Source organism: Bombus vosnesenskii, unplaced genomic scaffold (assembly GCF_011952255.1).
Source record: "Bombus vosnesenskii isolate JDL3184/JDL3185 unplaced genomic scaffold, Bvos_JDL3184-5_v1.1 scf7180000013887, whole genome shotgun sequence".
NCBI classification, from domain to species: domain Eukaryota; kingdom Metazoa; phylum Arthropoda; class Insecta; order Hymenoptera; family Apidae; genus Bombus; species Bombus vosnesenskii.
In genome coordinates this window covers 1-17,335 of record NW_022883266.1, presented here as the reverse complement: position 1 = coordinate 17,335, position 17,335 = coordinate 1, and the positions used below count along the sequence as shown (strand labels likewise).

Genomic DNA, 17,335 nt, shown 5'->3' with positions numbered 1-17,335 from the left:
CCATATCTTAAATGTAATAAGTTTTATTTTTTATTGCAAAGTTCTTGAAAGATATAATGCACACAATAAGTGTATAATATTTTATATATATAAATTATATTTAAGAAGTTTGGGATAGTTTAAAGATGAAATAAATTGCTTTTTAAGTTTAATCTCTTACTTTCGACGAAATCAAGTTTCTCTGGAATTTGGTGGAGTTTAAGATTTGATATCGGTGTCGTAGCAGTTATGTGACACTTTAAGGTGGAATAAATCTAGCGAGGAGTTTAAGGTGCGGCAAAGGAGCGTGGAATGTTGCAATAGAAATTTATTGCAGTGTTAGTGCATTGGTAGATTGATCAAATTTACGTGTAGCGTGGGTAACCAATGATAAATATTTTGCAATGTGTATAATTTCTCAGGAATCTGAGGCTTATAAAATCTATTGACAACTAATGGAAATTGTTGATTTAACAGATCAATTTTAAATTCCTCGTTAATCTAAATTTTTTAATCCTATTTACAGCTAAACCTTACGACGAAAAATTAACGAAGTGGAATAAAAATGGCATTGTGATTCTTCTCGTCGTGTATTGGTGTCACATCAAATTTAAGAGACAGTTTTACTTGCGGATGCTGCGTGTTACGTTGGTGAAGTCGACGAAAGCGTAAACTAGGAGCTCGTCCGAAATACACTAACGCGGAAGGTTAAATTTAACGCAAAAGGCTGAGAAATTAGTTTAGAACTCGAAGTTTCATTGGTACGACGCTCTTGAAACGCATTCAAAGAGGTCGGCGACCTCGAAAGGGGACGAACGCAACTGTTTCGTGGGAATTTCTTATTGTGGCTTATTTGGATGAAGCTACTTTAAAATCAGCGCTGGATTCGTCTGTATTTTGCCCGGAAATCATAAAATGTTTAGGCCAGGCGACTCCATGTACAGAAAATGTTATGTCCACTTTTTACGTCCGTAGAATTCAACTCTTTACTACTATGCACTTCTTCTCCAAAAAAATATCGCGTTTCAATATTAAAAAAGTTTCAATTATATAGTATCCATTAGAAGAATGATAACATGATAACCTTACAAATTATTAGTTTTAACAAATTCTTATTGTCGTATAGAAATGCCAACTATTGCTTCGGTAAAACAAACAAAGGAATTTTACAGGTAAATTTTACAAATTACAAGTCATCTTATAACGCAAAATACGACGTATAAAATTGTCTCAATTTATTAATAGTATTAATAAATTATTATGATAAAAGATGCAGGAATCTTAGCCTCATGAGAAATTAGAGATGAAAATGAGTGGGAAAAGATTAATCACTGGTCCTCCTAAAAAGATGCAGTCCCATGGATGGATGGTTGTGCGAGTATTAAAGCAGCGCAAAACCGTTCCCCGAATTCTCATCCCGGACATCGTACGACCAAAGACAAAAACAACTCACTCGAGGGCATTGCGGAGAGACATTCATCGAGGACACAATAGTATTATTCCAGGAAGTGCTAGTTCTTCCTAGATTCCGGTCACAATGTTCTTAACGCCTGGAAATTAGTCTTGACCAGGAAACATCTATAACGGCATGTATTTTCTGCCGTGATTGTAAATCTGTTTGGAACATGCGGTTTGTCCGTTAATCTAGGCGCTGTTGTTCAATTGAGTCAATATTATTTGTTGGTAGATTAGTGTGTGCAAGAGCGCTCTATCCATTATTGACCAATTCGAGCACGTATTGGTAAATTTCACACCGGCAATTACGGTGAAATCGTTCGTGGTCGCTGGAAATTAGCAGTATCGTTTGCGGTCGTGAGCTGATTGACACTGCGTGAGCGGGGAATTATGTGAAGCAGCTTTGCTTTGTCGTTTCATGCATTTAATAGGTTTACGGCGGTGGACAGAGTTTGTAAAAAATGAAGACAAGGTAGAAAAAGATTATTTTTCATTTTTTACTATTAGATTATTTTCAAAGTGATCTTTTCAGTGAAATATGATTGACAAAAAATAAGATCTATAATTGAATCATTATAGAAAATAGAATAATATTGATAATAAAGAAATAAAAATCAATTATAGAATAACATAATAATAATAATAATAATAATAATAATAACAATAATGTGGATAGACTTTATGTTTACTTTTATATGTATAATGATACTGTTTGATCCTTGAATTAAAGTTAAGATTAACGTTGCGATTATGATTATCCTTTGTCTGACTAAATATATTTGAAGTATCAATTACAGTAGAATTTTTGAAAGATTCTTGGCTGTTAAACAAAAAACTGGTTCCTTTATTGTTAGGGAAGTGATACATTTACACTGTACATGAGAGTGTGTGTGTAAGGGTTAGAGGGCGTCAAGGACTTAGTGGAGACAAAAGACTGTTGTCAGATGTTAGAAGAATCTAGGATAGTCGGTTGGCGACCAGCGTGCGTGCAAGACGTTCTTCAGAGAGTAATATAGATGTATAACTGTTGTGTGGGAAATATAGTCAATAATTTGTATTCCCAAATCCTCGAATTTCCTTAACATTTCTATTTCGCTCAATTATCATAGAATCGTGAAACTGACTTTCACTTCAAATTTTGTCTGTTTCAGGAGTAACAAGTACCTGCAAAAATCATCCATCAGCCGGATATGTGCTGTCGGAGGGTTTTTCATTAGCATTCCCGTCTTTCTAACTGGTAAGAACCAATTCCTTCAATTCTGTCGACCTTAACCTTTTGAAAGATACTAGTACATAAGTTATACGTTTAATTTTTCTTGAATTCAGGCATGAATCTAAAAGATACTGTGAACTATCTCTGAGTGTATGAAATCAGTTTAGAAATCCAATGGAAATAAAGTTAATTTTAACGCCGAATAGTCATTATTTTTCTTAGAAAAATAAAAATGATCGTCTTTTAGGGAAGTTTTAACAGATTAATTTATAAAGAGCTGAAACAGCATATTCATGTCATGCATGAATACGGCTGGTGGATGGATCGAGATCTAATCTAAAGTTTACGTTGTATCATGCTAGTTTACACAGCTATCATTCGCTCGATCGATCGTTAAGCTGTTGAACTCGATTCAAGACGGACATTTTGACTCTGTTCAGAAGAAAACTGCGTTTTAATAAATTTGACGGAATAGAAATTATGATAGACCACAACGTTTTTTTAATTATATCATAAAATTTATTTATTTTTTTTTAATGTCATGTTAGAAACTTCAAATACTGTCCAAAACTTCGAACGTAATCGTTTTAGAAATTTGTAAATTACTTAACGACCAAAAATATTGAATTCTCTATTGCCTGAAGATAGATTCTCTATAATTTAAGTAATTTATTCGTCGAGAATTGATATATAAAGACTTAAATAATAAATTAATTGAAAAATAATTTGCGACTAGTATTGAAAATTTCAATGAAAAGCATATGTATATAGTTTACGCTTCGAGAATTATATGTATTGAGAATATGTATTTGCGCTGATTCTTTGTCCCGCTTGTTATGGCATACGTGTTATAATGATCCTCTAACAATGCTTTCAGGTATGATATTGTATACATTCATCCAGTTTCATTCGACGCCGGTGTCACGTAAAATGGATACTTGGGTTGCGAGAGAAAAGAAAGCTGAGTCGTAGCCCAACTATTAATTCTCTTTTATCGAACATTATTATGACTTTGGCACTTACAGTAGAATAACGTTGAACAGAGAAAGGGGTGTTGTACAAGAACAGCAACTAGAACGAGAACTCCCCGGGCTGGATGAAGTCTCGGCTTATATACACCCTGGCTTGGGGATGTTGGGGGGTTTGGTGTGGATTCCAAGGAGTCCGAAAGTCGGTGTTGGGGCCTTATCTCTGATGGGGACTAAGATGCGTCGCGGCGTTGGCGTCCGACAGTCGGGAGTCGATGTCTTTTCTCTGAGAGGTAATTGGTGTCACACCGGCAATCGTTACGTCGATTTTCATAGGCCTTGGCATCGTGTTTTGTGGATGCGCAATGGTCCATAACGTCTTCGTGTGGCAGAGGGTAAGAACACATCGCTATTAAAAAAGAAAACGAACACGTTCAAACACGTTTAAATCATCTTTTATGTGTATTTTACGCGGAAATCATTTTATCGTGAAATTTTGTTTTTCAGAGTTACCATAATTTATCTGGTAGAGTTCATAAAAATTTTTCTGAAATCAATTGCAAGCTTTTAGGAAACCAGGATTTTTCACATTTTTAAGAAGCGTTATAATTATATTGCTGATCTTTATTTTATTCGTGCGAAATTGAAAAGTACGCAAATGGCGCAAAATGCATAAAATGCGCTAAAATATACGTATATAAGAAAACAAATCTCGATTAAAATTTTATTTCTTTGATTATGTTCGTAAAACTACAAACTTGTATAAAAATACGCATTCTAGTTATAAGTGTTAAAACATTCGATCTAGTCCTTATCACATTCATGAAAACCTCCATTTAACCATTCGTTGTATCAACGAACATTCATATGCAAAACTTACCACCTACCACATCCTCCGCGTATTAATATAATCCCCCTTTATAAATTATACACTTTAGAGTGGACTGGTTGGGTCAGAGTGATATAAGCTTACAAGTTCTCGAGGAGTTCTACCGAAGTTACATTTACGTTTGCATAATTTCACCGAAAAAGATACTCTGTAGAATAACAGGTTCGTTTGTTTATGTGATCCGCGATCGCAACTATTTCAAGGGGATTTTATAAATAACCATACACACGATATTCAGTGTATTTTCGTATTCTCGTTTATTTTTGGGAGATTTGTAAAACTGTTGAACAAAATAATTGAGTAACGATTATTGTTACGCCGCCTAAAACATCTGCACGCCAGCCCGCGCGACCGGACAACAACCGCCTGCGTAACGTCACTTCGACCCTCAATAAACCTAAGGACCCACCATAACTTTCACTTCCCTGCATTGTTTCACCATATGTCTTCAATCCGTTTGTCTTGAAGAATTTCTAAAGCTTAAAAATATTCTCGAAACACAGTCGGTTTTAGAGGTGTCCTTGGGTTTATTAGTCGCACTTAAAACACGGAGAAAGCGGGTATGCACCCATTAGGAAAATCCGAATAGCCCTGTAATAAAACAAGCTAGGTTTTTCTCACGCACACAGTCATCTACGCACCACGATGGTAGGAGACTCCCTACTCATCCCTTCGAGCACTAGTGCAGGTCATGACCAATCGACACCGCGGTTCGTTACCCTCACTTTTCCTAACGAAAGTGGGACCAACGAATCCGCGTTCTTTAGGCACAGGGGCATACCCACACCGAACTTTTCTTCCGTATTAAAAAAAAGAGCGACAGACAGTCTACCAACTAACGCCTAACGCGGCAGTCTACACATAGCGCGAGAGTCGCATACTTCACGCAAATCTTTTGTCGGTTCTCGGTGTTGTCTGTCGAACATACATCTTCTCTCCTAAACATATCATAGTGCTAAGTCCATTGATACATTAATTTCCATTATAAGAGCCCTGCTCTAGCGTACATATCTATCGCATCTTCGTGCGACAAGTTGTTAACTATTTATTTCTCTACGTCAGTGTAATCTAAGTATTGGAAATATATACTTTATAATTCTGTGAATCACAGTGTTATACAAACTCAATCACCCCTTATTATCTCAACGGAAATCAGGGGATCGATCAATTCGTGGTGTCGATTGTTATAATCGTAACGGGGATTTACGACCCCCGTTGACGTCTCTCCTCGCGATTACGTCTCCCCGCAATTGGTCGAATTTACAATTATATTTGCTGAGAAAAAGTCTTTTTCTCTGTACCCCTCCTTCTACTTCAAGCATGTAGTATTGACAATAAGATTGACAATGGCTGAAAGTAATCCAAAAGAGTTTTCACCATGGTTATCGGTAACGAAAAAGATTTGAATCATCTTTAATACTTATTCGTAACTAGAATCATTTCAACTAAAATGTAAATTCTTATATTATAACTTTTTTAATTTGTTATGGCCCCTGACTACAACCTAACCTATCATTCTTATTTCGTAGGAGAAGACGAATGCCGTGAAGGCGTTAGCGCGCGAACAGTGCGAAGCGGCGGTACAGCTGCAGCGTCAGCAGCAGCTGCAACAGCACCAGAACCAGCACCAGCTACAACAGCAACAACAACTACGTGGCCCGTTAACCATCCACCATGCTGGCTGCCCAACGAAAGTCGGGCCCGTGACGAACCAACTAAATACCAGCCACGCAACGCACGGCCGAGCTGCACAGTACCAACACTATCATCACCATCATCATCATCGACACGTGTCAATGTCTCCACCGCCCTTGTTGCTCTCATCGCCAGCTCCGATCGCGGCGACGCACAATCATCTGAACGTGAGCTGACACAGAAACGTGGTTACGCCACCGGATACACCAGCAGATAGATCGCCACCGAGTCCTGGAAATAAGCTAAATAGATCGCAGCATTTGCCACGGGAAGCAACCGGCAGCGTCAGTTCTGGTCTTCCGGCTGCCACATTGGATCTAAGTAGCGCAGCAACCACCAATAGTCCGCATGAATTGTCCACGTTAGTTTAGAAATTTGGTCCGAACATTATATCTTCACATAGGATTGGAGATTAATAGTTGATAGTTAATTTACACATCGATCTTTTATTTGTAAATTGGGTCGTGGTTTAGAGTTGGTTTGTAAAAATTCGGTCCTAATTGTTAAATGATGAATATTGATTAAGAATAATAGGCATTGATGTACCAATCTTTTTTTAACTTATATACTTGAGCACACGCATTGGAGATTTCACTTTTATTCAGTGAAACAGCAACTTCATTACTCGCTTATTCAATACGGCAATTGCATATATTTCATGGACATTTTAACAATGTTTTGAATAATTTCTAACGGTACAATTGTGATGAAGTGAAAAAAATCGTGATAAGAAACAGAGAGAAAAGTTGCTCGTTAATGAATATTGACCAGAAATAAAGTAATTTCTAAAGAATATCCCGAAGACGTCGTAAATATTACGAAAGGAATGATTAATTTATACCCGCGTGTATCTTGCCATTACCCTACTATTATTATTATTATTATTAATATTGTTAGTAGTACTCGATTACATTATTATTAATATTAATATTATTGCCTTATTATTATTAATGTTATGGAACCTCTAGTCCTAGGTTACTTTCGCTGCCACGAAAGGATAAGATTTTCGAATTTTTGACTATTACGTGTAATTCAAGTTTTCCTGTTGCGCATGCGCAGTAGAAAGAAAGTTAGCGGAACTCAAATCTCGAACTATAGAGAGTTGAAAAGTAGTAAAAGTAAAAAAGCACGAATAACATTTGTATTTGTGCTGGATTAAGTTTGATAATTGAAAATTGAGTTTGATGATAACATTTTTTCGTATTCGCTTTGGTAAATATTAGTTTTATTTAAAATTGAACAAAGCATTTTATGTTTTTCAAATACGGTACATAATCGTAATATCGAATTTTGTAAACTGATAGTAAGAAACTCTATAATTCGAGACTGGAACTTTGATCAAGTTCACATTGAACGTAAACTGACCTAATTTTGTTATTTAAGCGTGTATACTATACGTGTTTGTTCCTTCTTCTCTTGTGCGCAGGCTATAGCTTAATTACTTCCAATAAACGCAGTTATATCGAATCAATGACCGATACAAATTTAGATATTAGGATTATTTAAACAAGAGATTGAAAACTAAAAAGTATTGTTTTTATACTGCATATGTACATATGCAATATGAACGACAGTTTGTGTAATAATATGTACCCCTCTTCTTAGTTTACTTGTGTATATTTTGCGACATTTGATATTAATTTTATGAGGAACGTACTTACACTTTATCTTTGTAATTAAATGTGAAATGAAAGAAAAGAAATGACATGAGAAAAGGAAATTCGATGTATGAGTATATACGAATTGACGGAATTAAAATTTAACGCTATATTTAAATAGAAGACGTGAAATATCTTCTCATCTTAAAATAACTTGATCATTCCTATTCTTTTACATAAAAACACTTTTCGACTGTAACTTAAGAAACATGTCTGCTAACGTGAAACGTGCCAGAAAAAATTAACAACCTCCATTAAATTGGCAAATTTCTCATTAATATCGTAAAACTCGCGTTTACAAAGATCAGATCAGTGTACATAATATACAAAACAAATGCAGAATATATAAATATAGCACATACGTTCTGAATTATATTCGAATTGGGCAGGGTAACCAAGTGAAAGTATGTAAATTTCACGATGTGTAATGTACACTTTATCGAACTTGTAAGTAGTGTAGAAATAGAATATTTTACACGTAACAAAATATACAAACGACAATACACAAGTTAAATTATTTGTTAGATCCATGTATAACAAGCATAGTACAAAAGTGTTTTAGCTTTCTGTACTGGTAATTATGAGAAATACCAACTTAATAGATGTATTTGGTATGTACCTAGTTAAGAAAACAATAAATTATCCTGAACAGATAAAGCGTTTAGTAGCTTGTGAAGTATGAATTTTCGAAAACGTAAGTATTTTATATCTAAGTAGTTAAGAAACGCGAGCAAGGGAAATCAAACAAAGGAACAAAGTTTTTTTGTTAGCGTCGGCCCGTAAATTTTGCCGCCCCGGCCATCCCATGCCGCAGCCAACGTCCTAAACGCACCATCCTCCAACAGTCACCAACCTGGCAGCCACCACATCCAACATTCATCGCTGGCTATCTTTATCCATTCCAACCTGCGCCATAGATCGAATTGTTTGATCTGATTTGCCGACGCTATCCTCATCACCGAATCGCATCATACGACGTTCCAACGACCGTATTCAACGACCAACGTTTTATTCACTTTCGGAATTAAACCAACATCGTCGAACGCCGAAACCAACCGAACCATCATCCACCCTGGAACGCTGAAACCAACTCACACTGCCATCCGCCCGTTCGCCCACACGATCGCCAGCCCGTGGATGCCCCCAGGGTCGATTGTGATTTATAATCTGTTTAGCATCGAAGGTTCCAAACGCTGTTAGCACACCTTGTTAGGCGACTGAGAAAGTTCCAAACGCCGTTGCTAGGCAGTTTCTGCCTGGAGTTTTGATTACTAATACAATGTATGTCCCATTGCATCGGCACCTCCGAGGCAACATCACACGTGGCTAGGCCCGCTCTCGAGGCCGCATGCCGCCACAACCACATTTCGCGGAAAACACATACAACCACTCCAGACCTCCGTTAGATAAAACATCCATCCCGTGACCGTGGCTACGTTCAGCGACCTATTGTCACCTCGAACCCAATCTCGCTTATTACAAATCTTAAGCAATTACAACTATAATAAAATCTAGGCTAAGGTACCAGAGGATGTTCCCAAGATTTCCAAGGAAAGGCTTCGGCTTTCCTTTCATCTCCGACACGGCCATCCTGACTATCACACGTCCTCGGGTGTACCTTCGTCAACAAAACAAAAGGAAACAGGATTAGTATCATTGTGATTGGCATTCAAAGTGCCAGTTGCATTCTGCGTGCTTTCAGTCGGGTCGCAATGACATGACAGACCATTCTCGATTTCACACCCAAATGGGTCTCATCCTTCGAATCGCACATACTCTCAAAGTTCGTTACATAACCAGCCTCGTAACACAATCGCTGTCAACACTAGACCGCCTCCAGCCTCATGACATTGTCACTGTCGGTACTAGACCAGCTCCAGCTTCGTGACATCGTCGCTGTCGGTACTAGACCAGCTCCAAATCCGTGACATTGTCGCTGTCGGTACTAGACCAGCTCTAACCTCGTGACATTGTCGCTGTCGGTACTAAACCGGCTCCCAGCTTCATGACATCGTCACTTCCAGTGCCTGACCGCACTGAACTCCATCCCATGGCCGCACCTGGGCTCATATAATTCCACGATCCTCTGGGATCGGGGTACTCACATCGCCATGGTCACTGTCCTCGTCATCACAACAGACATCCAACTCCGCAGGAATGCAACTATCCGGCATTTTCCTTAACCTGTCATGACTGTACTTGTATGACCTTTTCCCATCCAGTGTTTTCAAGGTATATCGGTCTCCTTCCAGGACCTCCGATATTACAAACGGACCCCTGAATTTTGGATCCAATTTTGTCTGGTTCCTTTCTTCATTTTGGCGTAGTACCAAATCACCGGGATTAAACCTAACTACTTTAGCTTTGGTTTTATCGAATCTCTTTGTCATACCTAGCACTAGTTTCCATCTCTTTTATTGCCTGTTGTCTTACACTGGAGATATCTATTTCTTTTTCCTCGATGTTATCAGGTAGTAATAAGTCATACGATCTTGCTGCTCTACCAATCAATAACTCTAAAGGACTCGATTTGGTTACGCGGTTGATGGTGCAATTCAAAGCCAATTGCATCTCCCCGATCGCGTCTTGCCATGAACGCCCGGTCGTTTCTACCGTTGTGAACATATTTTTTAACGTGCTCATAACACGTTCTACTTGCCCATTGGCCCTACTTGCCCCGGTCGCGATCAAATGAACTTTGATTTGTTTGCTTGCACAGAATTCTTGAAATTCCCGGCCCGTGAAACATCTACCCTGATCTGCTATTACCCGACAGGGACTACCGAACAAAAACACGGCGGACTTAAGTGCCTTGATAACGCTAAGCGAATCCAATTTGCGTGTGTGATGTAAGTGCACGAATTTCGTAAAGGCATCGATCAAGACGACGACATACTCTTTTGAGTCATTCTTGCCACCCAGCTTGCCCGTTATGTCCATGTGCACCGTATGCCACGGTATGCCGGTCTTAGGTATAGGATGCAGTTCAGCCTGTATTTTACCTGAACTAGCCTTCGAAACTCTACAAGCATGGCAGTTCTCGACAAAGTTGCGAACGTACTTCGCCATTCCCTCGAACCAATAATACTCATAGAGCTTCTCGAGCGTTTTATCCCATCCTAAGTGCATAATTGACTGATGCACATGGTTGATGACGGACCATCTAAAACCTCTCGGAACAATGGGTAAGCAAAGGGTTCTGCCCTTTCGTTGTATTTTACGGTAAAGTGTACCGGATTGCAGTTCGTAGGTATTCGCGATATCTTCCGCGAGCTCTTCGTTCTGTAATTTATTAACGATTTCGGAGATTTGCGGATCGCGACGTTGTTCCGCTAATAGCCAATCTTCGGAGATCTCGGCCAGATTCATCTCTTTCTCTGCGACCTTGTCTATCGTACGGCGATTCAAGTCTACGGGGTTTCGCGAAAAGAAATCTACGTGGGCCATTCGTTTACCCTCTCGATACATGCTGTCAAAATCGAATGTTTGCAAATAAGCCCACCACCTATAAACCCGGTCGTTTAAGTTTACTTTGTTGCTGGAGGCTTTCAAGGAATTACAGTCGGTAACTACTAAGAATTTCCGTCCATGTAAGTAGTATCGGAAATGCTTGACGGCGCTTACTACTGCTAGTGTCTCCAGTTCGTACGAATGATACCTAGATTCCGCGGGACTGGTTCTTTTACTATAATATTCGATGACTCTGTTTTCCTTTTCGACTTTGTGCATTAAAATAGCTCCATACCCCTCCGCACTAGCGTCGGTATGTAGCTCTATGGGACGATTGGGATCAAATATCATTAACACCGGCGCGTCGGTCAGAACGGAAATTATCTGTTGTCTTATCTTTTCGTGCCTGTCCGTCCAAGTTATGTGCTTGTTACTAGAAGTGAGTGCGTACAAGGGTTTCATCACTTGTGAAAATTTAGGAATAAATTTTCGGAAGTAAGAGGCCAAACCTATGAACTGCCTAAGCTGTGTGACAGTCGACGGTGCAGGTAAAGAATTCAAAGCTTGTATTTTTCCCGGGTTTGGACGAACTTCTCCGTTACGAATTACATATCCCAAATAAAGTACCGACGGTTTCAGAAAAGAACATTTAGCGAAATTGAAAGAAAATCCGGCGTTTACGAGAGTGTTTAGTACAGTGTGCAACCTTTCTAGAGCTTGATCTATTGAGTCGGCGATTATTAGAACGTCGTCCAAATAAACAATGACATACGAATACGCCATACGAGGTCGCCTAAGGCCTTGAAAATGGCTCTCTGGAAAACGGCTGGTGCATTTTTCAACCCAAACGGCATCGTCACGTATTCGTATTGACCGTCGGGGGTAACGAACGCAGTATATTCCGTCGAGTTAGGATGAATGGGGATCTGGTGAAATCCGCTAGACATATCCAGGCTAATGAAGTATCTCGCACTCTGCAATCTCGCGATTTGGTCAGCAATAAGGGGTAAGGGATACCGATCCGCGACCGTATTTTTATTCAGCGCTCGAAAGTCTACACACAATCTGTCTGAGCCGTCCTTCTTCTTCACGAGTATCATAGGGCTCGCGAACGGCGAATTACTAGGTTTTACGATTTGTGCTTTTATTAATTCGTCTATTCTCTCGCGTACTATTCTTCGCTCTTCCTCGCTAAGCCTGTAAGGGCTTCTCTGCACGGTGACGTTGGGATCAATTAGCCGTATTTCCAACTGACCCGTATTGACGCGAGTACGCGGGAAACCCGTAATGAATGATTCTTTAAATTTTTCGAGAACAGAGATTAATCGATCTCTGTCGTTACCGATCACATCAGTGTCAACCTCGTTAATGTTGACCGCATCTTCCGCGACTTTACCACAAGCGTTAACGACCTTTGTTTTACAAATAACGAGGCTATTTTGCGTGATATTTACGTCGAATCCCTGGCTCAAAATCTCGCGACCAATCATGATATCGTATTTTAGGTAATCGTCGGCAAGGACATGAAAAACTATCTCCAATGTAAGACCGTTAATACAAACAGTGGACAAAATCTGAAGGGTACTCTTAATACAAGTATTCCCGATCCCTCGCATCACTACCACATCGGTTATTCTTTTACCCGAAAATTTCGAGGCTAGGGACTCTTTGATTAACGAACACTCGGCCCCAGAATCAAAGTAAAATGGATACGACTCACCCAGATGGCTTAATCTACCAGCCGGAGCTTCCACTACACAGGAGTCGATCCGGCGTTCGTCAATGGAATCGTAGTTTCTTTTCCGCGATGATGGGCAATTAGGCGCGATATGTCCCTCCTCGTGGCATTTGAAGCAGGTCACCTTCGACGATGCGGCTGGTCGTTTTTCCTTCGGGTTTCGTATATCCTGCTCCTTCCCCGTTGGTATTTGCAGGCGACACTCCGTTCTCCTATGTCCGAGAGCACCACAGCGGTAGCACTTAATCCGAGGAACTGATAGCCTGCTTCGTTTAGCTTCAGGTTCCGTTAGTGAATTTCTTGGCGAAAATGTCGGCTGATCGTTGTAAGGGAGAATCCTCATTTCATCATGAAATTGGTCCTCCGTCCTGATATTATTCGCGAGCGTTAGTCGCCGAAAGCGTCGATCTTGTGAACTCAGTATATAAAGGGCGAGGGCATTGATCACTTCGGGCATCGTTAGATCCTGCAACTTCATCTGCAGCATGGAGCGGAGGCGACTACCGTACGCCCCCGGGGATTCAGTCTCCGACGGTCGTTCTCTGGATATCCTTATTAACGCCGAAGCGGCTGTCTCTCTGCCACCAAAACGCGAAAGAAATTGTTCCTTAAACGTTGGCCAGGTAAGCTTTCCACCGCGCACCATTTGTGAAAGCCAATGCGCAGCAGGACCCCTTAGGGCGCGATTTAGAGCGGAAAGTAACGCACTATCTTGCATCGGGTGGTCTTTCAAAATCAAATCAGCATGAGAGCACCACGCGGATGGATCGGCGCCCGCACCTTCGGGGTCAAAACGTGGTAACGTTGCATCCTTAGATTCCGTACTCGGTCTTTGCTCCTCCGGTTTGTGCGCTAGCGTCTGAATCAACTCGCGCATAAGGACCATTTGCTCTTGTAGCACTTTAAACGGTTCTAATCCCACTTCTGATGTCGGATCACGATTCGAATTTTGGGCGCGCGACGACTCTTCATGTGGACTAGCCATCGTTTCACAAAGCCGAGATTTTATTTACACGTGTATACAGGTCTATCACTAAGCTTAACAAATAATAAGCACAACTAATAATAAGTCTAACAAACACTAAGCCTAATGAATAATACGATCTACGAATAATTAAATTAAATAATACTATTAGCAATGTTTGAGTTCAAACGAATCCACGGTCACCGGGATAACTCCTTACTAAGCGAAACTAACTTAGATGCAAATGCGATCGTCGAAAATGCTCGATGTATCACTCTCCAAGGCAATCGCAAGAATACCAGCCTCGTGGAGATCTTTCTCCCTGTACGATTGCATTTTGTTTTCTATACCCGTTTGGAAGCATCGAGAAGGTTCCAAACGCCGTTGCTAGGCACACTCGTTGGAAGCATCGAGAAAGGTCTAAACGCCGTTGCTAGGCAGTTTCTGCCTGGAGTTTTGATTACTAATACAATGTATGTCCCATTGCATCGGCACCTCCGAGGCAACATCACACGTGGCTAGGCCCGCTCTCGAGGCCGCATGCCGCCACAACCACATTTCTCGGAAAACACATACAACCACTCCAGGCCTCCGTTAGATAAAACATCCATCCCGTGACCGTGACTACGTTCAGCGACCGATTATCACCTCGAACCCAATCTCGCTTATTACAAATCTTAAGCAATTACAACTATAATAAAATCTAGGCTAAGGTACTAGAGGATGTTCCCAAAATTTCCAAGGAAAGGCTTCGGCTTTCCTTTCATCTCCGACACGGCCATCCTGACTATCACACGTCCTCGGGGGTACCTTCGTCAACAAAACAAAAGGAAACAGGATTAGTATCATTGTGATTGGCATTCAAAGTGCCAGTTGCATTCTGCGTGCTTTCAGTCGGGTCGTAATGACATGACAGACCATTCTCGATTTCACACCCAAATGGGTCTCATCCTTCGAATCGCACATCCTCTCAAAGTTCGTTACATAACCAGCCTCGTAACACAATCGCTGTCAACACTAGACCGCCTCCAGCCTCATGACATTGTCACTGTCGGTACTAGACCAGCTCCAGCTTCGTGACATCGTCGCTGTCGGTACTAGACCAGCTCCAAATCCGTGACATTGTCGCTGTCGGTACTAGACCAGCTCCAACCTCGTGACATTGTCGCTGTCGGTACTAAACCGGCTCCCAGCTTCATGACATCGTCACTTCCAGTGCCTGGCCGCACTGAACTCCATCCCATGGCCGCACCTGGGCTCATATAATTCTACGATCCTCTGGGATCGGGGTACTCACATCGCCATGGTCACTGTCCTCGTCATCACAACAGACATCCAACTCCGCAGGAATGCAACTATCCGGCATTTTCCTTAACCTGTCATGACTGTACTTGCATGACCTTTTCCCATCCAGTGTTTTCAAGGTATATCGGTCTCCTTCCAGGACCTCCGATATTACAAACGGACCCCTGAATTTTGGATCCAATTTTGTCTGGTTCCTTTCTTCATTTTGGCGTAGTACCAAATCACCGGGATTAAACCTAACTACTTTAGCTTTGGTTTTATCGAATCTCTCTTTGTCATACCTAGCACTAGTTACCATCTCTTTTATTGCCTGTTGTCTTACACTGGAGATATCTATTTCTTTTTCCTCGATGTTATCAGGTAGTAATAAGTCATACGGTCTTGCTGCTCTACCAATCAATAACTCTAAAGGACTCGATTTGGTTACGCGGTTGATGGTGCAATTCAAAGCCAATTGCATCTCCCCGATCGCGTCGTGCCATGAACGCCCGGTCGTTTCTACCGTTGTGAACATATTTTTTAACGTGCTCATAACACGTTCTACTTGCCCATTGGCCCTACTTGCACCGGTCGCGATCAAATGAACTTTGATTTGTTTGCTTGCACAGAATTCTTGAAATTCCCGGCCCGTGAAACATCTACCCTGATCTGCTATTATCCGACAGGGACTACCGAACAAAAACACGCCGGACTTAAGTGCCTTGATAACGCTAAGCGAATCCAATTTGCGTGTGTGATGTAAGTGCACGAATTTCGTAAAGGCATCGATCAAGACGACGACATACTCTTTCGAGTCATTTTTGCCACACAGCTTGCCCGTTATGTCCATGTGCACCGTATGCCACGGTATGCCGGTCTAGGTATAGGATGCAGTTCAGCCTGTATTTTACCTGAACTAGCCTTCGAAACTCTACAAGCATGGCAGTTCTCGACAAATTTGCGAACATACTTCGCCATTCCCTCGAATCAATAATACTCATAGAGCTTCTCGAGCGTTTTATCCCATCCTAAGTGCATAATTGACTGATGCACATGGTTGATGACGGACCATCTAAAACCTCTCGGAACAATGGGTAAGCAAAGGGTTCTGCCCTTTCGTTGTATTTTACGGTAAAGTGTACCGGATTGCAGTTCGTAGGTATTCGCGATATCTTCCGCGAGCTCTTCGTTCTGTAATTTATTAACGATTTCGGAGATTTGCGGATCGCGACGTTGTTCCGCTAATAGCCAATCTTCGGAGATCTCGGCCAGATTAATCTCTTTCTCTGCGACCTTGTCTATCGTACGGCGATTCAAGTCTACGGGGTTTCGCGAACAGAAATCTACGTGGGCCATTCGTTTACCCTCTCGATACATGATGTCAAAATCGAATGTTTGCAAATAAGCCCACCACCTATAAACCCGGTCGTTTAAGCTTACTTTGTTGCTGGAGGCTTCCAAAGAATTACAGTCGGTAACTACTAAGAATTTCCGTCCATGTAAGTAGTGTCGGAAATGCTTGACGGCGCTTACTACTGCTAGTGTCTCCAGTTCGTACGAATGATACCTAGATTCCGCGGGACTGGTTCTTTTACTATAATATTCGATGACTCTGTTTTCCTTTTCGACTTTGTGCATTAAAATAGCTCCATACCCCTCCGCACTAGCGTCGGTATGTAGCTCTATGGGACGATTGGGATCAAATATCATTAACACCGGCGCGTCGGTCAGAACGGAAATTATCTGTTGTCTTATCTTTTCGTGCCTGTCCGTCCAAGGTATGTGCTTGTTACTAGAAGTGAGTGCGTACAAGGGTTTCATCACTTGTGAAAATTTAGGAATAAATTTTCGGAAGTAAGAGGCCAAACCTATGAACTGCCTAAGCTGTGTGACGGTCGACGGTGCAGGTAAAGAATTTAAAGCTTGTATTTTTCCCGGGTTTGGACGAACTTCTCCGTTACGAATTACATATCCCAAATAAAGTACCGACGTCTTCAGAAAAGAACATTTAGCGAAATTGAAAGAAAATCCGGCGTTTACGA

General features: G+C 41.0%; 1 protein-coding gene and 1 long non-coding RNA gene across 4 annotated transcripts; both read left to right on the top strand.

The window, feature by feature from the left end:
- Nucleotides 1–1,536: 1,536 nt before the first annotated feature.
- LOC117239202 lies at nt 1,537–3,568 on the top strand. Its single transcript, XR_004494386.1, has 3 exons — nt 1,537–1,906; nt 2,586–2,671; nt 3,525–3,568. It is a non-coding gene; the product is annotated as an uncharacterized LOC117239202 (long non-coding RNA).
- An 89-nt stretch (nt 3,569–3,657) lies between these two features.
- Nucleotides 3,658–7,080, top strand: LOC117239201 (protein odd-skipped-like). 3 transcript variants are annotated; one of them, XM_033504618.1, is made up of 2 exons: nt 3,658–4,010; nt 6,034–7,080. In XM_033504618.1, the coding sequence occupies exons 1-2, from the start codon at nt 3,981–3,983 to the stop codon at nt 6,373–6,375; spliced, it is 372 nt and encodes a 123-aa protein (XP_033360509.1). In that variant the 5' UTR covers nt 3,658–3,980; the 3' UTR covers nt 6,376–7,080. The 3 variants fall into 3 exon arrangements, 2 of the variants coding, with proteins under 2 accessions (XP_033360509.1, XP_033360508.1); XR_004494385.1 differs by lacking the exon at nt 3,658–4,010 and adding an exon at nt 5,756–5,956; XM_033504617.1 differs by lacking the exon at nt 3,658–4,010 and adding an exon at nt 5,756–5,892.
- Nucleotides 7,081–17,335: the final 10,255 nt, after the last annotated feature.